The sequence below is a fragment of the Saimiri boliviensis genome, chromosome 1, assembly GCF_048565385.1.
Source record: "Saimiri boliviensis isolate mSaiBol1 chromosome 1, mSaiBol1.pri, whole genome shotgun sequence".
NCBI lineage: Eukaryota > Metazoa > Chordata > Mammalia > Primates > Cebidae > Saimiri > Saimiri boliviensis.
Window position 1 is genome coordinate 105,756,534 of NC_133449.1, and position 22,201 is coordinate 105,778,734.

The window sequence follows — 22,201 nt, forward strand, 5'->3', positions numbered from 1 at the left end:
AGAGTCAGAGGCAGTGCATGGAGTTTGTTCCAAAGAGTAGTGAGATAGTGTGTGTCTCTGATGGCCAGGGGTGAGTTCTTAATCAAAATCAGAGCACAGTCTATGATTAGGGGCAGGACTCAGTCTAGGATCCGAATCAGACCTCAGCCTATGACTAGGATCAGGGCTCATTCAATGATCAGGATTAGGGCTAAGTTTATGACTAGGGTCAGGGCTCTGTCTATGATCAGGATCAGCGTTCAGTCCATGATCAGGATCAGGGCTAAGTTTATGACTACAGGCAGGGCTCAGTCCATGATCAGGATCAGGACTTGGTCTATGACTAGGCTTAAAGTTCAGTCCATGATCAGGATTAGGATTCAGTCCAGGATCGAGATCAGGGCCAAGTTTATGACTATAGTCAGGGGTCAATCCATGATTATGATCAGAGCTTGATCTATGACTAGGGTCAGAGCTCAGCCTGTGGCCAGATCAGAGCTTGTTAGGAACTAGAGTTTCTTTCAAATAATACAAAGTGGCAACACAGGCATTACAATCACTGCCCTGAACTCACCGAATTCCTACCCGAGGCAGTGAAGTGGCTGATGTGAGAGGTACCCCTGGTTGGGGATGAGGGAGGGAGGAGGGAGGGGGAGGAGGATAGAGTGCACATGCAACGTACCCACAGCCGACGACTCAGGCACAGACGCATTGAACAATCGATGCGAGAACACAGGCCAGTTGTCGTTCACATCGTGAACTTTGATGGTGAAGCTGGAAGGAGTCTCCAGGTTTTCGCCAGTGTCCTTGTCCATGATGACAGCAGTGAGGTGGTACTCTGAGATGTTCTCCCGGTCTAGCCTCTCAATGGCGAACACATCTCCTGTCTCTGCGTTGACCCGGAAGACCTTGCCCGCAAACTCTCCTCTGAGCAGGTACTTGGCATTCTTGCGATTCACGCTCGACTTGATCTAGAAGAGAAGAGGTGATGTGAGCTGGGAATGGGTGGTGGCAGCTGTACGTGACTGTGTGAGTGAGAGTGTGTGCACGTAAGTGTGCATCTGCATGTGTGAGCATGTGTGTATGTGGTGTGTGTGGTGCTGGCCAGGGGCCCTAAATGTGACAGTGAGGTTTTTATCAAGAACCTCTGGCAGCCACAAAAAAGAATGAAATCATGTCCTTTGCAGCGAATGGATAGAGTTGCAGTCCATAATCCTAAGTGAACTAACCCAGAAACGACAAATCCAGTACTGCATAGTCTCACTTATAAGTGGGAGCTAAACAATTGGTACATGTGGCCATAAAGATGGAAATAATAGGCACTGGGGACTCCGAAAGAGGGGAGGTTGGGATGAGAGTGAGGGTTGACAAATGACCTATTGGGCATGACATTCACTATTTGGGTAATGGGTACACAAGAAGCCCAATTCCCACCAGTATGCAATATACAAGTAATAGACATGTACATGTATACCCCTGAAAATAAAATTTTTTAAAAGCAAAAAAAAAAAAAAAAGAAAGAACCTTTGACTAGTCACCAGTGAGTTGTTCTCATGGTGTGACTTGCTGGCAGAGGCCCAGGAGGCACTAGAATGATGCCTGTACACAGTAGGTGCTTAGAAAACATTTTTTGGGTGGAAAAATATACTTGGTGCCATTGGAAGGCCAAGGATATTTTTGCCCCATAGAAGTCCTGTGACCTCTCTGAGTTGTAGTTACCTCATTTGTAAAATGGAAATAATATTGCTTCTGATGTTGCTTTGCTCTGAGGAGTAGAACAGCACTTTTGAAAATGAGTTCCGGGAAACACTGGACTCTTTCGCTGTTCCACACAAAGATGGGGTTCCAGCCAGTGGTGTGCCAGTGCTGGCTTGTATCAGCTTGGCTTTTGAGAACCAGCTTAAATTTTCAGGAATATTTGTGAGCTGATTGTTAAATACAGCCATTATTACAAATTAAATTATGTAAACTTACAATGAAATAAATCATGTAAAAAACAACAAATGCTCAGAATTAATCACCTCCTAATTATTTTTCTACCTTTGATTATGTTTTGAGGTTATCTGTATTTATGGTATCTGTATGATGGAAATGCTAAATAATGATGTGCTCATGCATATCTTCTCCCATCTTGTCTTGGCCTTCAGTGACATCACACTGATAGCTTGAAACTAGACATGGTCAGAGTATTTACACCATGGAAATTGGCAAGTGCTACAAATTAGAACCTTTTCCCCCAGACAGCCAGTTGTCAAACATTTATCAGCACACCCCTGGGCCGGGTACAAAAAATGGTACATAAAATGTTCTCTTCTTGGAGATTTACAATGTATAGCCCTACAGAAGTGAACTCCAATGAACTTTGTGTAACTCAGGATTTTCCATACTTAGACCACAGAAACATTTTTCTGTGTGACATGTACTGTTTGTGTCCCAAGGAATTAGATTTGGAAAATAACATATGTAAAGCTTCTTACAACAAAAAGGGCTCTCAATAAATGATAGTTAATAATTATTAATAATAGAGCCACAGTTTAGAGGATCTTAAGCTAAAATTGCTAAATATTCCAATTAAAGAATCATAGAAACAGAAAATATTAGGAATATAAGATAATAGTATTTTATGCATATACAATCACACTCTCATAGAAGGTTAGTATGTCCCAAAATTAGAATTCTATTCAATTAAAAAATATAACTTGGTGCCTGGGAGGTGCCAGACCCCCAGTAGGAGTACAGACAGCATAGATCCCATTGAGGCTCTTAGGACCTAGGTTTGCAGCCTCAGAGGCTGGCATGCTGAGGAAATGCGACATTTTTTTTTGTTTGTTTTGTTTTTGAGACAGTCTCACTTTGTTTCCCAGGCTGGAGTGCAGTGGTGCAGTCTTGGCTTACTGCAACCTCCGCCTCCCACGTTCAAGCGATTATTCTGCTTCAGCCTCATGAGTAACTGGGATTACAGGCATGTGCCACCATGCCTGGCTAATTTTTATATTTTTATTAGAGAGGAGGTTTCACCATGTTGCCCAGGCTGGTCTCAAACTCCTGACCTCATGTGATCTGCTCACCTAGGCCTCCCAAAGTGCTGGGATTACAGGTGTAAGCCACCATGCCCAGCCTCCATTTTTTTTTTTTTTTTTTTTTTGAGACAGGGTCTCACTCTGTTACCCAGGTTGGAGTGTAGTGGCACAGTTTCTGCTCACTGCAACCTCTGCCTCCTCAGCTCAAGCGATCCTTTTTCCTCTGCCCCAGAGCAGTTGGAACCATAGGCACGTGCCACCAAGCTTGGCTAATTTTTGTACTTCTTTTTCTGTAGAGTTGGGGTCTCACTGTGTTGCCTAGGCTGTTCTCAAACTCCTGGGCTCAAGCAATTCTCCCACCTCTGCCTCTCAGAATGCTGGGATTACAGGTGTGAGCCAGTGAGCCTGCCTCACAGCACTTAGGTCAGATAGAGCAAGGGCTTTTGCATGAAGGCATCTGGTGAGGACTCTTTAGAAGGGCTGGACTCGACTGGGTGTGATGGCTCATGCCTGTAATCCTAGCACTTTGGGAGTCTGGGGTGGGCAGATCACTTGAGGTCAGGAGTTTGAGACCAGACTGGCCAGCATGGAGAAATCCCATCCTTATTAAAAAAAAAAAAAAAATTAGCTGGGCTTGGTGGGATGTGCCTGTAGTCCCAGCTACTTGGGAGGCTGAGGCAAGAGGATTGCTTGAATCTGGGAGGCACAGGTTGCAGTGAGCCAAGATTGTGCCACTGCACTCCAGCCTGGCAACAGAGCGAGACTCTGTCTCTGCACCCCCCGCCCCCCTCCCCCCCCAAAAAAGGCTGGACTCCTGGAGAGAACTGAGAGAGGCTGGGGTCTCAAAAAAGAAGAGGCAGAGTCCAGAAGGGTATGGCCACATCCCACATCCCATGAGGTCTGGAAAGTGTCCTAAGGGTTTAGCAGCAGTGCAGTCATTGGAGCCCTCAGTGAGAGCTGTGACAGGAGTTGGTAGGGTGCGAAGTTAGATGACACAGCCTAGGAAAGAGTCTAGAAGGGGAGGAAGTGGAGATGGGGAGTGAGGATCACCCCCTTGGTTGGGCAGGGTGGGAGAGAGATGGGCAGCAACAAGCATCTTGGAGCAGGGCTGTGGCATGCAGAGGGCCGGTGGGTTCATGAGGAGGTCCTGAGCCCCACGGTCAGGATGCATGATGAACAGCTGAACTGGAGGGAAGAATCCATGCCCCAGCTCTAGAACCTGTGGCTTGTGAGGACAGTGGAGACTCAAAGAGAAGGGGGCAGTCTGGGGCCCTGTGTGAGTTGCTCAGGGTGAGGATAAGATGGTGGCCTTCCAACCGGACTCTGGGTGAGTGTGTTAGGACCCACCAGGGCAGGGAGAGTGGAGGGAGGAAGGCAACTTGGATCTGTGTGATTGGAGTTCCGCAGACAATTTCATGTGAATATCCAGTTTCTGTTTTCCTTTCCTTCAATTTTTCCTCCCTAGACTTCATTTTTCAGAACAGTTCCAGATTTACAGAAAAACTGAGAAACTAGGGCAGAGAGTTCCCAGATGCCTGCTCCTCTTTTTTCCAGAGTATGAACACCTTACATGAGCGTGGTACATTTGTTATAATTAATGAATCATTATGGATGCATTATGATTCGCCAGAGGCCCTATTTATGCAGAGTTCCTTAGTTTTTTTTTTTTTTTTTGTTTGTTTGTTTTTAATCTAATGTCCCTTTTCTGTTCCAGGATCCCACACAGGATTCCACATTCCATTGTGTTGTCATGTTTCTTTAAGCTCCTTATGGCTGTGACATTTTCTTAGACTTTCATTGGTTTCTGATGACCTTGACAGTTTTGGGGAGTATGAGTTGGGTATTTTGCAGGATGCCCCTCTGTTGGAATTTGTCTGATGTTTTTCTGATGATTAGACAAGGGTTATGGGTTTCTGGGAGCCTCCACTCCCCCAGACCTGTTTTCTAAGATCACTGTATTTAAACATAACATCTTAGTGCTCAAAACCCATGTGGGTTCAGAAGGCAGCTGAGGACTCACTCCCATTGTCCATCCGGTCTGTAAACAAAGGCTCCAGGCTCTGACCTTGATAAACAGGGACTTCCTTCCTTTAGATTACATACTCAGGAGCCAGGAGGTGATCCTTGGAGCCCTGTCCTTGCCCTTTCCAGGCATCCTTGTTTCTTTCCCAGGTGAGGACCCCCATGGTTCCTTGGTCTCCCAGCCCCATGCCAGGGGCCAAGTGAACACTGCTGGCAAATGATGGCAAATGTTCTTCCTGCTGCTCAAGACCCTTGGGTGAGCCCTTTAAAGGTTGCTTTCACTTTCCACGAGCTCTCCCTGACTCACTCCATAGATTTTCCTTGAGGTCAGACATTCTCTTTGGAGGCTGATTCAAGGCACAATTATCCCACTGGGAAGGATGCAGGTGGGTTGACGACATTTTCCTGTATGACGCAGAGCTCACATTTGTGTTCAGAGTCAGGAATGCTGGGTTTTCATAGGGCTGCGTTCTCTTGGGGCTTTGTCCTAGTCTCCTTGTGTGACCCTGGGCAAGTGTCTTCCCCTATGAGTGGCCATGCTGGAGGACTTCAAGATCCCAGTTACTGTTGGGAGCCATGGGCACTGCCAGCTGGCTGTGGGCAGGGCTCCGAGTGGAGATTCCCCAGCTGGCCCCATTCCCATCCAATTTTGTCAAATGCTGCACAGATCTTTCCAAATCTCCCAAATGGGAAAATTTCATGGCAGCCATGGTTGGCCCTGCTCTAAACCCTGGACCCTGAGGCCATGCTGGCCTTCTCAGCCTGAGTGTGGGATGACCCTATACCCGGTCCACAGACCAAGGTCTGCTGGAGCATTTCTGGTGCCATGGGTAGATTGGGCCTCCCCATCAAAAGTTCCTCTCCAGCCTGTTTCTCTATAGCCAAAGGGCACCCCCACACCATTTGTGGGGTTCTTTGTCTGACATATGCTGCCCCTCTAGACTAGGATGGGTAAACTGTTTCTGTAAAGGGCAGGTAGCAAATATTTCCAGACTTACGGGTCATATGGTCTGTGTTACCACCACTCAACTTTGCCATTGTAGCATGAAAGCAGCTGTGGACAATCTGTAAATGAATGGATGTGGCTGTGTTCCAATAAAACTATCTGCAAGTCCAGGCAGTGGGCCAGATTGGGCCCGCAGGTGGTAGTTTGCTGATCGCTGCTCTAGATCTCCATCCCATGAAGGTGGGGACCATGTCTGTCTTAGCCCACTGTTGTTATCTTTCCGGCACTGAGTCCAGTGCTTGGAATTGTCCTTCCTTTCTCCAGTACATTGACATATTCCTTTTTGCACCTAGCATTTACATTCCAAGAAGCTGACAAAGTGAGATTTTAATGCACTGAAAATAAACTTGAAAACTCTCAAAGTGCACTGTCCATCACATTTCCAAAGTGAAATTCCACTACTAGGGACCATCATCACCACCATCATAACCACCACCTGCCCCTTTACCATCACTACCACCACCACCACCTTGTCCTTCCCCATCCTCACCACCATCCCCATCACTATTAGTGTCAATATCAACATTTATCCTTCATCACCACCATCACCATTACACCATCACCTACCTGTTTATCATCATCACCATCACCGTGATCACCACCATCAGTACCACTACCTACCTCTTTATCATTACCACCATCACCATTATTACCACCATCACAAGCACAAGCTACCCCTTTATCATCACCAGTATCACCACCATCACAACCATCACCTATCCCTTTATCATCACTACCATCACAGCCACCACCTACCCTTTTATCATCACTGTCTCCAGCATCATCACCATCACAACCACTATCTCCATTACCACCATCTCCATCATCACAGTCACCACCTACCCCTTCATCATCTCCACCATCACCATCACCACCACCACAGCCACCACCTACCCCTTTATCATCACCAGCATCACCACCATCACAACCACCACCTACCCCTTTATCATCACCACCATCACAGCCACCACCTACCCCTTTATCATCACCACCATCACCAGTATCACCACCATCACAACCACCACCTACCACTTTATCATCACCACCTTCACAACCACCACCTACCCCTTTATCATCACCACCATCACAACCACCACCTACCCCTTTGTCATCACTACCATCTCCATCATCACAATCACCACCTACCCCTTCATCATCTCCACTATCACCATCACCACCACCACAGCCACCACCTACCCCTATATCATTACTACCATCACAACCACCACCTACCCCTTCATCATCTCCACTATCACCATCACCACGACCACAGCCACCAACTAGCCCTTCATCATCACCATCACAACCACCACCTACCCCTTTGTTATCACCACCATCACCATCATCACCACCATTACAACCACCACCTACCCCTTTATCATCACCACCACCCCCATCACTCTCACCACCACCTTGCCCTTTCCCATCCTCACCAGCATCATTATCACTATCACCTACTGCTACCATTACCATCACTGCTTCTACCACCACCACTTCTACCACTGTTGCTAACACCTTCACCCTAATCATCTCCACTTCTACTACCACCACAATATCTATCACCATCTTTGCCACCATCACCATCACCACCACCACTGTCACTATGGGCCAGCTGTTGATGGCTTCTCCTGTCCTGGGGCCCGAGCCTTACCTTGCCTACATAATGGGGCAGCGAGTTGTTTTTCTCTTCATCAATGTGCATCTGGTTCCAAATCCAGTCTCTCTTTTGGCGCCTGTGGATGGGCAGCAGGCCGGGGGTGTCCCATTGGGCAGGGTTAGCACCTGTTGCCGCTGTTGCTGCTGCTGCTGCCAGTAGGCCCAGGCAGGCACCTGACGTGGCAACTAGCATCATGAGCCTCTGCATCTTCCCAGGAGGAACAGATCTGGGGAAAGAAGAGAGACACCTTCAGGTTATGGTTTCCGTGTCTGGCCAAGCAAGAATGAAAGGAATACTTAGACTCAGGTATTTTGCATGAGAGCAGCTAGATATGATGCTGAAAGCCTGGGGCAAACACAATCTGCGGGTAATTAACATTATTGTTCCCCCTTTCAGGGAGCAGTCATGCTGGAGGATGTGCAAAGGTTTTAGGACAGCATGAGTAAACAAACCCATTTAAGATAAATTTCCCAGGCTGGGCTCGGTGGCTCAAGCCTGTAATCCCAGCACTTTGGGAGGCCGAGGCGGGTGGATCACACGGTCAAGAGATCAATACCATCCTGGTCAACATGGTGAAACCCCGTCTCTACTAAAAATACAAAAAGTTAACTGGGCATGGTGGTGCATGCCTGTAATCCCAGCTACTCAGGAGGCTGAGGCAGGAGAATTGCCTGAACTCAGGAGGCGGAGGTTGCGGTGAGCCGAGATTGCGCCATTGCACTCCAGCCTGGGTAATGAGAGTGAAACTTCGTCTCAAAATAAATAAATAAATAAATAAATAAATAAATAAATAAATTTCCCTCTGTTTCCTTGTACCTACTCCTCACCCTCTGCCTCAGGGTAGAACAGCTGCCTTCAGTTTATTCTTCCTGGAAGGTAGGCAAAACCTTATTACCTTTCAAGAAGGTTTGTATCCTTTCCCTGTAATTTCTCCCACCGCTCTGACCTATCTCCCACATATGAGTGTGAGCAGCTCCCATAGGGAACTGAACTTCCTTTGTCTGTTTACTCCTCCGTCCTTCACTGTCTGCAGACACCTGCAGAACCAGATCCCCTTCATGCCTTGATAAACTCTGAATCAGGGAGGGTGAAAACAGATGGAAACCATTTCTATTTGTGAGTCACGTGTATTAGAACGGAAGCAAGTGCAGGGGATATGGGAGCCCAGAGGAGGCCTGTGGGAAGGTCTCCAGGAAGCGGGTGAAAGGCTGACGCTGATGGCAGCTCCAGAATCCCCAGGCATTGGGTGCTCAGGGCATCCTCATTGTTCGGATTGGAGTAAGTGGTGGGACTGAGAAGGGAACCTGAGTGTCTGATAGCAAATCTTTGTATCAATCACTTATTTTTTGCCTGGCACTGTCTGAAGCACTTTACATATGTTATCTCATTTAATCTTCCCCATTACCCTCCAGGCTGGTGTAATTATAACCCTCATTTAGCAGTTGAGGAACAGAGAGGTTTTGGCACATTCCTGAAATAATCTAAACTCTAAGGAGCACATCTGGGATTTGAACCAAGGCTGTCTGGCCCAGAAGTTCAAGTCCTTTCCTCTTGTCTTCCCTTGTCCCAGCAGCTGCTATGGGGTAGGATTTAAAGCCTCTTCTTGACAACCTTGCTCCTGCCTGAAAGCCCCTTTTTCAGCTTTGCATTGATTCTGTCTTCAGATGGCTCTCAGGAAAATCCAACTGTCTTAACACTGCGGGCTGGCCCTTCACTCCAGATCTTACAGTGAGTGGTCAGCTTTGCTGTCACAAAAGCGTGGGTAGGTGGGGTGGTGAGTTGAGGGTCTGGGTTCATAGGAATGGCTTCATCATTTGTGGGGCCCAGTGCAAAAGAATTTTAAGAAGGAGACAGAACATTAAACCAAGCATGAGGCCCTCTGAAGTGCAAGCCCTGTACGATTGCACAGGCTGTACACTCTTGAAGGCAGGTCTGTGGCGTAGGGTCATGGGTCTCCCAGAGATCAAGGCCTGGCTTCATTCTGAATTCCAGGAACAGGGGTTTTCTCCACTGCCCCGTGGGGAGTTCAGGCTGTGACCTTGGCCATTAGCATGTTCTCTCAGCCCTGACTCGGTCTGTCCACCCATCCTGGGTCCCTGTGTCACTTACCTGCAGCTCCTGGGATGATGTAGAGGAAGAACAGGTGTGTGGGAGAGGGAACCAGGGCTCACATCTGGAGATAGACAAGGATCTACAAGGTGCTGGATGAGATGGCCTCCTCCCTTGACTGTCCCCTGGCTGGCCAGAGGGAGAGGCTGGACTCTGTACATCACATGACGTTCGTAAACTCTAGTAACTCCTCTAGTAACATTTCCCGGCGCCAAGCTGACCTCAGTGAGGGCTGAGGGTGTCTGTGCTGGGCCAGCTGACTTCTGGGCCCACTGACTTTAGTATCGAGGGCCTCTGCCTTCCAGTTCCTGCCTCTGGCCCCGGAGGACGTAGACTCCCAGGGTGGGGATAGGCCCCAGAATGCAGGTGCCATGTGCCTGGGGGAGGCCCTGAACTGGCCTCAGTTTCCCCAGTCCTGAATGGAAGAGACTTGAGGCCCTTCAAGGATGCTCTAGGCAGGAGGAAGGCAGTGAGCAAAGGCTTGCAGAAAAAAGGAGGCAGATTGGGAGTCCTGGCCAGGAAGCTGGTCCCTGATTCAGGGGAGGTGGCAGGCATGACCCCTGCCCCAGCCTCACTGGGCCCAGACCCTGTGGGTCATTTCCTTCTTTATCCAGAAAGGAAGTGCAAACTTTGATTCTGTCTTCCTCCCTCAAGTGAGAAGTGACTCAAAGATGACAAAGTAAAACAGATAGAAGCGAAAACAAGAAACAGGGAGAGGGAGTGTTCTCAGGCCTCTGGGCAGGACAGGGTGAGTGCCCACACTCTGAGCTGATAGGTTCTGGGTGCCTAGTGCAGGATGGGCTCCATGCTAGACAATGGGGGTGCCACAGTGAGCGAGACAGATGGGGCCTGTCCTTGGGGAGTGCACGGTAATGGGAACAACAGAAAATTAAAAAGTCACTGAGGAAGCATGTTAGCTGGTGATCAGAGATGTTCAGGGAATTACAATGAGAGAGTAGGGGCAGCTGGCGGAGCCTGTGAGGCCAGGAAGGCCTCTGGGAGTGCTGACATTTCAACCCACATCTGAGTGCCAGTTACAAAAAAAAAAAAAAAAAAAAAAAAAAGCCACTAGGTGTGATGGCCCACGCCTTTAATCCCAGCACTTTGGGAGGCTGATGTGGGCAGATTGGTTGAAAACTGACGTTTCAACCCACATCTGAGTGTGAGCCACAGGACTGCCAGGGGAGGGCGGGGAATTCCAGGCAGAAGCACTGTTGCTGGCCCCTGGGTACCTCCACATCTGAACCCACCTCTGTAAGCAGCGGTTGGTTTCTTTAAGGAAGCCCACCTCTCTGTAGCAGTCTCTTCATAAAATCTCTTCAATTGGCCCCCGGGGGCAGCTCTGTTTCCGGCTGGGGACCCTATCTCTAATACAGTGAACAGGAATGTGGTTTTCTCTTTCCTGGGGCCTGCTGGGTGGGGTTAGTGATCCCTAGGGCTGACCGCAGCCATTAGTCAAATGGAAATACAGTTGTGTGCTGCAAAATAACTTTCTGGTCAACAATGGACTGATCCACCTGCCTCAGCCTCCCAAAGTGCTGGGATTACAGATATGAGCCAATGCACCCGGTAGCTTTTTTTTTTTTTTTTTTTTTTTTTAATAGCAAAAACGCAATTACTTCTGCACTATCCTAATAGTAAACTAAGGTTAATTTCTTACTGATGAAAGAAAAATACTTTCAAGTAAATTTAGGGTAGCTAAGTGTACAGTGTTTAAGTCTACACTAGTGTACAGTGTTCCCCTAAGATTCTAATAAAGCTAAAAATTCCTCTGGCCTAGTGACACTGCAGCCACTGTGACGTTGTAGCACGAGTCATTACTCATGTGTTTGGGGTGATGCTGGTGTAGACAAACCAACTTTATAAAAAATGTTACATTAGGTAGTGCAAAAGTAATTGTGTGCTTTATTTATGACTTTATTATCATTATTTTCTTTGAGATAGAGTTTCATTCTTGTCACCAGGCTGGAGTGCAGTGGTGCAATCCTGGCTCACTGCAACCTCTGCCTCCGGGGTTCAAGTGATTGTCCCGCCTCAGCCTCCTAAGTAGCTGTGATTACAGGGGCCTGCCACCACGCCCGGCTAACTTTTTTTTTTTTTTTTTTATATTTTTAGTAGAGATGGGGTTTCACCATGTTGGCCAGGCTGGTCTCAAACTCCTGACCTCAGGTGATCCACCTGCCTCAGCCTCCCAAAGTGCTGGGACTACAGGCGTGAGCCAATGCCCCTGGTGGCTTTTTTTTTTTTAATGGCAAAAACAGCAATTACTTTTGCACTAGCCTAATAGTAAACTAAGGTTGATTTCTTATTGATGAAAGAAAAATATTTTAAAGTAAATTTAGCATAGCTAAGTGTACAGTGTTTATTGAGTCTACAGTAATGTTCAGGCCACTCACCACTCACTTCCTGGCTCACCCAGACCAATTTCTAGTCCTGCAAGCTCCATTCGTGGTTAGAACCCTAGAGAGGTGTACCATTTTTTATTTGTATTTTTTTGTTGTTTTGAGATTGGGTCTCCCTCTGCCATCCAGGCTGGAGTATGGTGTGAATATGGCTCACTGCAGCCTCAAACTCCTGGGCTCAAGCAATCCTCCCACCTCAGCCCCGCAAGGAGGTAGGACCACAGGCATGTGTCACCACATCTGGCTAATTGTTAATTTTTTTTTATAGAGACGGTTGGGGTGGAGTCTGACTATGTGGTCCAGGCTGGTCTTGAACTCCTGCCTCAAGTGATCCTCCTGTGTTGGTCTTCCAAAGTGCTGGATTACAGGCTCCTTTCTTTTTCATATTTTATATGGGATTTTTACTGTACCTTTTCCGTAGATATGTTTAGATACACGAATACTTGCTGTCGTGTTAAAACTGGCTATGACATTCAGTACTGCACATGTTAGGTATTTAGCCTAACAGCAATAGAGTGTACGATCTAGCCTAGGTGTGCAGCAGGCTATGCGATCAGATTTGTTTCATAAGCACGCTCTATGATGTTTGCACAACAACAAAATCACCTGAACTCGCTTCTCAGAACGTATCCCAGTCATTAGATGAATGGCTTTTCCCACATCAGACTTCAGCAAAGCAGAGTCCACCAATCATAACCTGGAACTATGTGGCTCCTGAGGGGCATTAACCCCCCTCAGTGGGCTTTGCCTGGCCCCACATAACAGAGTGTTCTCTACAGGTGCAGAAAAGCCCCTTGGATTCTGTTCTGTGTCCAGCAGGGGCCCTGTTACTAGCCCTGGAGAGAAGTCCCTTGGTGCACATGGGGGCCACCAGCAAGCTTCTGCCCTCCGACAGGGCTGGACTGGCTCTCACAGAGTCACCCCGCCTCACCTGTGTGTCATTTGCTGGGGCAGAGGGAGGTCTGTGTGCTTAGCTCTCCTCAATCAGCTGTTGATGAGGGGCTGGACTTGGGGATGGGGCCTTTGGGAGCTGGGGATCACAGAATCCCATTTCCGTTCCCATACCAGAGCTGCGAGCTCCGTCCCAAGACAGCTCTTTCTCACCTGGGACAGTGGAGGGAGGCTGACTTCCCTGAGCACTACCCTGAGGTACATGTTATTTTATTTAAAGCTTTCAACAACCTTCGAGGTAGTTGTCTGCATTGCCATTTTGCAGGTAAAGAATTAGGGGTCAGAGAGGTAGAGTGAATCATCTGAGGTCACACAGCCTCGGGAAGTGGAGCCAGGATTTGAACTTAGACTGTCTTTCCCCCCACAATAGTGCTTTTTGCATCATGCCACCCTCTCTCTATCTCTGTGGTGACATTCACGTGTAATAATAATAAACTATCCTCAGTGCTTGGTTTTCATCCATACTAGCCCTTTTAATTTTCACACTAGTTTCAGGATGTAGGACTTACCATTTCCACTTCGCAGATGAGAAAACTGAGACAAACAACTCATGAATAGTGGATCTGGAACCCTCACCAGATTGATTTTTTTTTTTTTTAACATCCTAGGCTCCTTCTCTACTCAATCTCAGAGATACCTGTGGGAGCTTCCCAACTGAAAATCCACATTCATTTGTGTCTTTTGCCCTTTGCGTTAGAAATTTGGCCAACTAACTTCGGGAGGCCAAGGCGGGCGGATCACTTGAGGTCAGGAGTTTGAGACCAGCCTGGGCAACATGGTGAAACCCTGTCTCTACTAAAAAATACAAAAATTAGCTGGTCATAGTGCTGCATGCCTGTAGTCTCAGCTACTTTGGAGGCTGAGGCACAAGAATCACTTGAACCCTGGAGATGGGGGTTGCAGTGAGCTGAAATTGTGCCACTGCACTCCAGCCTGGGTGACAGATGACAGAGCAAGATGCCATCTCAAAAAAAAAATTTAGCCAACTAAAATGGGTGCTGCAGGGAAGGGTTTTGTTGGACAATTGTTCCTCCTCATTCTGATGCAGAGGAAGCTGGGTCAGTCAGATCTGCTGCAGCCACAGCTGAAAACTGAATTTCTCTTGGCTGCCTCCTCCGGACATGTGGTCCTGGCCCTTTTTTCATTTTAGCCCATTTCCTTTCAGTAGGTAAGAGTCATGTCTCTTGGTCGTTCTCAGCAGTTTCCAGAGAGACTCAAACTGTTGCCAGGTAGATTTGGGGCACCCCAGACATTCAGAGGATCTGAGGATTCTGGAAGTGATTTCCATGCTCAGAAATTCCCAGCTGAGCAGCCCAGCAACAGGCTGATTATGGTGGTGAACAGGGAGGGGCTGCGCTTGGCAACTCAGATGTAGGTGCTGGGCATGCCGAGGCCAGGTGCCTGCCTGTGTCCCAGGCATCCAGGATGCCTGTCGATGCTGCTGTCCCCGGAGCCACATGAGAGGGTTTGGTGACAGTTCCAAATGGAGGAGGGTGGGCCCTCTGAACCCTTCGTGAGTCTGGGGAGTTCTATAGGACCCAAAATTAGAGGACAGAGTCAGTGGCCTGAATCCGCTGGTGAGTGGGCATGGAGCCCAGGATAAGCAGCAGGGGAGCCTTGGAGAATAGAGGGGATGATCATGCTCAACCATGCCCCCATGGGAAGTTGGGACCTCAGAGGCCTCTGGGGTCCAGGTCTATCTTTTTCTACCATGGGTAGGGCAACTGGGATCAGAACCCAGACACCTAGGCCAGGCCTGGGGACTCAGGGGTTCTCTGAAGGCTGAGCCACCTGGGCAGCCTGAGAAAAGAACGGGGCTTCTGCGGCTCTTTCTGCTCCTCTCCAGCTGCCTGTCTGGGTCTTCAGGTGCCTGGTGAGCCTCCAGGCATAGCTCCGGCCCACAGGACATTCACTCTCTGGGAAGCTCCTCACCTCACCAGGCTTGGTCACATCCTCCCTGCCTGTGCGCTTGCTGTCCCCTCTCCTCTGCCTGGATTCAGGACACAGTTCACCACTTCTCTGAAGCCCTTTCTAGAGTCCTGGGGTTATATGGTCATGCAGCAAACATTTATTGAGTATCTACTATGTGCCACGTACTTAATTCCATGTGGGAATAAACACGGGCTTCACAGACTTCAATTCCGTGGGAGAGAGGGACGCCAATCACGTGGTGAAAAATGCAGTTTGAAATTGAGACATGCGCTTTGATGGACAAACAGAGGGTACGGTGGGAGCACATAGATGGAGAGGGCCCTGATGGGTCTGAGGTCCAGTCACAGGAGTGAGTCCTGCCTCTCACTGACCCACTGTGGGACAGCACACAAAGCTCCCTTTGGTGATGACATTCACATGTAATAATAATAAACTATTCTCAGTCCTTGGTCTTCAGCCATACCAGCACATTTAATTTTCACACTCTCCCCAGGATGTAGGACTTACTTCCATTTCACAGATGAGAAAACTGAGGCTCAGAGAGCCTAGCTGAAGGCGTGTGTGTCTGGACCCATTTGGGAGCCCCTCAGTGGGGCAGCTCAGGAAATGCCCCTTTTCCTTTGTGGGTGTCCATCTATTTGGGGTTCTGCCTCCAAGGGGCTGTGAGATCAGCTCAGCTCTGCACTGAGTTACGGTGTCAAAAAGAGGCTAGGGACACGAGAGAGGAAGGGAAGGGAGGGGAGGGGCTAGAGCTTGGGACTCCCTGGGACCTCTGGCTTTGTAGCTAAATAGGACATAGGAAGTCTGGACCCAGCTGGGAACCCCTCAGTGGGGCACCCAGGAAATGCCCCAGAGCTGGTCCTGCCCCTGACCACCAGGAAGATCACTGCCCCTCGACCTGACCAGGCCCCATTCAAGTCTTAGATTCTAGGGGCCAAGTCTGGGCTTTGTAATGTGGGGGGTTTTCAATAGGCTGGAGGGCCTCAGGGGTGGGGCAGAGGAAGGCTCCAGGTCCAGGACCCACACATGACATCTGCAGGCCACATGGACCTGTGACACCCTCAAATATGCCTTCACGAGTGCACACCCGTGACCACAGGCACCTGCCCAGGCCAACTCCTGCAGGGCTCCTCCGTGCAGGCCTGGCTGTTCTCCTCCCTGACCCCCAGCACACCCGCCTTCAGCTAGGATCCCAGCCCAGCCTCCCACAGGCTCTGGACTCCAGCCCAGAGGCCTCGGGTCAGGGATGAGGGGCAGGGCTCTGGGAGGAGCCGGTCTGGAACATGCAGGAGGTGTGTCTGCTGGTGTGGGGGCACTGGAGCCCCAGCTCTGTGTGTGGGCCTGGGCAGCTCCCCCACCACCTTCCCTTTCCACAGCTCAAATCTCAGTCCAGGACAGTGCTGGGACCCAGTGACCCCCAAACACCTCTGGGGACTCAAATTGTCTGCTTGAGCTCAGGCATTGAAAGCTGGGTCTTGGCAGCCACAGACATTGGGAGGATCAAGAGTGAGGCTCTGGGAGGCTCGGGAATGGGGTTTGGCCAGGCAGCTATGACCTGGCCCCTTGTGCTTCCTCCTGGTTTGTGGCTCACTTTGGCCCTGGGATAGGCTCCTGTGGGTCCCAGACCGGCTCTCCTCCCTTCGAGTTCTGCCAACAGCCTCCCCAACTCCCTGCAGGAGGAAGTCTAGCTCCTGAGGCAGCCCTTAAGGCCTAGCATGTGTCCCCTGCCCATCTTCTCTTCCACCTCCCTGCCCCTTCTATCCTTCTTCAGCTGGGAGGAGAACTAGAGGGTTCTGACATGTACAATGCTCTTCTCTTAGCAGCAGGCTTTTTGCACAGGCTGTTCCTTCTGCCTGGAATGCCCTGCTTTGCTGTGTTTCCTGGGTTAACGCTTTACTTCTTCTCAAGCCCCAGACTGCCTCCTCCATGAGGTCTTCTGATTGCCACCTGCCACCAGCACAGCCTCTGCCTCCCGGCCTACCTCTGCCCACGCAGGTTCTGGGCCTAAGGGTCCACTTCATGCCATACCTGGGTGCATGAAGTCAAGGTCCCAGACCTGGAGGTGCTGCCTGTCAGCCTGGCACCAGCTCCAGTTCTTGTCTTGCCACCCACTTCCTCCCCACTCACGGGATTTAGAAACAAATCTGTGTATTTTCAGACAACACGTAGGGTGGTCAGAGTGGGTGCAACTGTCGGTATAACTCGGAGAAGCTCCTCCTTGTTCCCAAATAGCTCCTCTGATGGCCCATGGGACGGGCTGTGATTGGACTGCTTAAAAGATCACCGATAGGATTTTGATCCTTTAGGCACAACAAAATTATTCTTCTTAAGAGTCCCTGGCCTGGCGCAATGGCTCACACCTGTAATTCCAACACTTTGAAAGGCCAAGGCAGGCAGGTCACCTGAGGTCAGGAGTTCGAAACCAGCCTGGCCAGCATGGTGAAGCCCCATCTCTACTACAAAATCAGCGGGCCTGATGGCACAGGCCTGTAATCCTAGCTACTTGGGAGGCTGAGGCAGGATAATCACTTTAATCTGGGAGCCAGAGGTTGCAGTGAGCGGGGATTGCACCATTGCACTCTAGCCTGGGCAACAAGAGCAAAACTCTGTCTAAAAAAAAAAAAAAAAAAAAAAAAAAGAGTACTCAATGAGTACGAAAATACCCCTGAGTAGGGCACCTCTTAAGGCAGGGCACCTCATAAGACAGGGCTGGAAAAACAGAACTCAGCTTGCCACGTGCCCGTTTCCACACCAATGGCAGATATCACCAATCACTCACTCACAGACTGTGTTGAGGATCCAGGGGTGGAGTTCAAGTTCATTCCCACTGAATTTAAACTCAGCCTCTGAATCCTCAGTACAGTCTTTGAGGTAGAGGGTACCAATTGGCCAGCCCTATTTTGTGATATGAAACAAATTTGTGCTGGATTCTCTGCACTCTGAGTCCTCTAGTTCATCCCCCTGCCTCCTAATGGGACGGCTCCAGACTTCAAGGAGAGAATGCTCATGCTAAGGAGCCTTCCAGCCTTCTTTGGGCTTCCTGACTTTGTCCCAGACTGTGAGGGCAGCAGAGGCAACAGAATGAGCCCGTGCACCTGACTGTTTGAACCTGCCCAGCTGCTCAGGAGCTGTGTGACCTTGAGCTCATCCCTTGCTTGCTGAGCCTCAGCTTCCTCATCTGTAATGAAGGCAGCAGTGGCTGCCTTCCTGGGCAGAAGGATTAAACGAGATCATGGGTGCAAAGCCTGGCACACAGTAGGTGCTCAGTAAGTGTGTGGGTCTCTTGACTCCTATCTACCTGCTCCCTCCAGCTTGGGGGGTGTGGCTTCGACTGGCTGACATACACTTTACCTCATTTCCTGGTGCTACTCTAGGCCCACCTCGTACTCTTTCTGTTCCTCTGCAGAAGGAAATCTCATTCACCACCCGCCTGGCTGGCCCCTGGGTCCCACTTCCTTCTCCTTCCAGTATCTGGACCTGCCAGGATCTGACTGTTTGGCTGTGGTTTAACGCAGACAAGCTGAAAGTCCCTGAATGAGTTTAAGGACCACCCCATACCCTAGAGAGATGGGAAGATTGAGGCCCAGGCTGCGGAGGGGCTGCCCGAGGCCTCCTGGCATCTGGGATTCCCACTCTTCCTTCAGCAAGCCCTCTGTGATTTACCCACCTAACCCCAGCTTGAACCTGGATCAGGACAGACTTTTCAGTATCTCCTCAGCCAGAAGTGAAACTCCGGAGGGCAGGATCTGCCTTCTAGAACTTTTCTCCCCCTGGGATGACGGGGCTCCTGGCTTGTCCTTGTGCCTGCCTCTGTGGCCTGCACTGCCCCGCTTTTCCCCTCTGAGCTTCACTGTGGAGTGTGGGTCAGAAGGGACCACACTCACACCCTGCTTCTACCTTGTGCTGGTTGTGTAAACTTGGACTGGCCTCACAGCCTCCCTCAACCTTGATGGTCCCATCTGTCAAATGGGAATTCTCGTAGTCACTTCTCTCTGCACTGAGGGGGTGCAGAGAGAAGATACAGGGACCAGGCATGGGTCCAGGTGGGCCAAAGGGCTGAAAATTCTTCCTGGGACGGTGTCTGCTCTGTCCCTTGCATGTCCCTGAGTCAGCAGCGAATCATCCAACTTCTCAGAAGATGTGTGGCCCTATCTGGCTTCCTGCCCTCATGTCCGGCTCTTGTTTAGCAACACAATAGCTCAGGCTGGGGCTGCCAGGCGGGCAGCTTAACCCCTTCTAGGCCATGAGACACCTCCCCTACCGCTCACCACAGTAAGCTGAAATTGGCAGGGCTGCCCAGGGGCTAAGCAGCTCTTGGGCTGCTCGGAGGATACTTGCTACCCTCCAGGGCAGGGCAGAGGAGAATTCCAGGCTCCCACCACCTGAGGATGGACCAGGGCTCCTGGCCCTGACTCCAGTCGCCTGTGGCAAAAGAGCCCTCCAAATACACCCTCGGCTCCTCAGAGCTGCCTTCCTAGGAATGCCCTTCCTCTCTGGTCAGAATCCTATCTGCCCATCACACAGGAGAAATGTCCATGCCAGGGAGGGAGCCTGGCATGGAGCAGGTGCTCAGAGGTGCTCGCAATGTCCTCTCATTTGCACCCCCTTCCTCGTACCTGCTGGGCACCTGAGGACCCCTCACTGATAGGGCTTGACTGTACCTCGAGGGTCAAAACCTTTATGACATTCACAGCCAGGATGGGCTCTGGGCTAGCTGGTACATCTAACCACTGTTCCTTAAAGTTCTCATGTTACGTGCCATTCCCAACACCAGAGATGTAGATCACCTCACTTAATTGACTGAGGAAACATTGTTTCCCCATTTCACAGACGAGACACTTGAGACCTGGGGAAAGAGCCGGGGCTTTGGAGTATGAGATCCTGGTTCAAATCCCCACACCAGCTCATATGTTTCTAAAGCTCAGTTGCCTTCACTGAGATACAAAGAAAGAACGGGTCTACCCTCTGGCGTTGTTAATGGTAGAATAATGAGCCCCATGTCATCTCTTGTTCCCCACTGTGGTTTTGAAACTCTGGGTAACTTTCCCAAGGTCACCCCAGAGCAAATGGGAGATCTGGGATCTGTACCCCGGGCAGCTGTTTCCAGGACAGGCTCTTGGCCCAGACCTCCTGACCTCCTGACCTCCTGCTTCTGGGGGACTTCCTGGGCTGTGAGGGCCTCGAGGCTCTGGCACCCCAACCTTTTAAAGGGTGCTGAGAGGAGAAAGGGGGGTGGTGCTGTCCCGACTACAGCTCCCTCCACACACAGGAGCCCCTATGGTTTTGGGGCAGGGAAAGGAGGGGATTTCATGGGCAGGGCCTCGAGTGCCCAGAGCCATGCTTCAGTTTGCCTATCCTGAAATGTTGGCACTGCTGATAGAGAGGGCCTGAGGCTTAGACCTCCCCTTTTTGGGCCCCTCCCGAGATCCCAGCATAGAGCTTTGGTGGCGCATGGGAAGGGGGCTGAGGAGGGGGTGTCAGGCCTTGGTAAATCCTCTCTGGTAAGGGTAAGTGCATGGAGGGGAGGCCAAAGCCTGGGTGCCAGTCCTCTGCCCTGGCACGCTGGGTGACGGGTAGAATCCTGCCCTCTCTGAGCCTGGCACCAATGAAGGCCAGTGGGCCTTTTTGAGTTGGAGAGGCCACTTGTGGGAGAGCCACGCCCTCATCCTGCCCCCTCAGTCCCGAGATGCCCATTTGTGCCCTTGGCACTACCTCTGGGTGCATCTTCCCCGACCCTGCTCTGAGCCACGAGGAGGCCCAGCATGCCCTCCAGGAGCTACTCTGTCCTGGGAGCATGAGGACACCCATTCTACAGACCCTCCCGCTTTGGGGGCAGGGTGGTAGGTCTGGGGTGGAGTGGAGTGGGAGCACCACTCACCGTGCCTGTGGGCTGAGGGATGTCTCTGTTCCGTCGGGCTGTCTGTCCGTCCAGGGCTGAGTGTGAGTGGAGCTCTGTGGAGCCTGCTGGCCGACCGTCTCTGGAGGGGAGCCACACCCCGCCGGCGAGGGAGGCCTGGCTGCCTCCCCTTCAGGTTTTCCAGCTGGCCCTGGCCCACTTCCCCCCGGGATGGTTTCCTGTTATTGTTCCTTTGTGAGGGCTGGGCTGGCTGCAGATAGGCAGGCCCCTCGGTGGGCGGCTGCCTCGGCCCCGGATGGCTGTTTCCACAGAGGCCTGGCCCTGGTCCCTGCCTGGGACACCCCACTTGAACCCCAACTCCTGACCTCGGCTCTGGACCCTGAGCCGAGCACCTGCCAAGATCCTGGCTGTGGGGACCCGTGGATGCAGCAACGCATTTAACCCTCCTTGGAACGCTGCAGGCAGGTGTCATCACCCCATTTTTATTTTTTTTATTTTTTTTTGAGACAGAGTCTTGCTCTGTCACCCAGGCTGGAGTGCAGTGGTGTGACCTCAGCTCACTGCAACTTCTGCCTCTTGGGTTTAAGCAATTCTCTGCCTCAGCCTCCCAAGCAGCTGGGACTACAGGCGCACGCCACCATGCCCAGCTATTTATTGTATTTTTAGTAGAGATGGGGTTTCACTATGTGGGCCAGGCTGGTCTTAAACTCCTGACCTCGTGATCCACCTGCCTTGGCCTCCCAAAGTGCTGGGATTACAGGCATGAGCCACCGTGCCCGGCCTTATCACCCCCACTTTATAGCCTAGGAAGCTGAGGCTCGGTGGATTTAAGGTGCCTGGCCACCCAGCTGGGATATAACAGAGCCAAAAATCGCGTTGGGGTCAGCCTAGCCCCAGAGCTTGATTTTCCTTGGTGACCCCATGACATCTTTGTGGGGACGGACTTTAAAGGTGATGAGGAGGCTTCAGGAGATGGGAAACAGATGGCAACTCTTGGCTCTGCAGGGCCAGGTTGGCCTCTCCTGGTCGGGGTGGGCGTGGACTCCAGCTCGAAGGTGCCAACCTCGGTCTGTAGGAGCCATTTGCCTTTAGGAATTGGGTGGAGTCAAGTGACCCAGCTCTGCTTCTGTGATCTCGGGCCAGTCCTGTCACCCTGGAGCCGCAGTTTTCTCATCTGTAAAATGGGGATAATCACAGCCTCAGCCTCATAAAGCTCTTGAGATAAACGAGAATCAAAGAGGAATGTGAAAGACAGTGATACTGAGG

At 50.6% G+C, this 22,201-nt stretch overlaps 1 protein-coding gene and 1 long non-coding RNA gene across 2 annotated transcripts in view; one reads left to right on the top strand and one right to left on the bottom strand.

Moving 5' to 3' along the window:
• The window catches only part of CDH5 (cadherin 5), a 39,671-nt gene extending 18,567 nt beyond the window's left edge, over positions 1-21,104 (bottom strand). The window contains exons 1-3 of the mRNA XM_010346732.3: positions 20,957-21,104; positions 7,679-7,910; positions 662-950 (exon numbers count right to left, since the gene is read on the bottom strand). Coding sequence (XP_010345034.2) covers positions 662-950; positions 7,679-7,891 — 502 coding nt within the window. The 5' untranslated portion in view covers positions 7,892-7,910; positions 20,957-21,104. The remainder of the gene's footprint in view (positions 1-661; positions 951-7,678; positions 7,911-20,956) is intronic.
• LOC141585049 (uncharacterized) overlaps positions 1-22,201 on the top strand; it is a 157,262-nt gene that overhangs the window by 13,109 nt on the left and 121,952 nt on the right. The gene's annotated exons all lie outside the window — the stretch shown is intronic.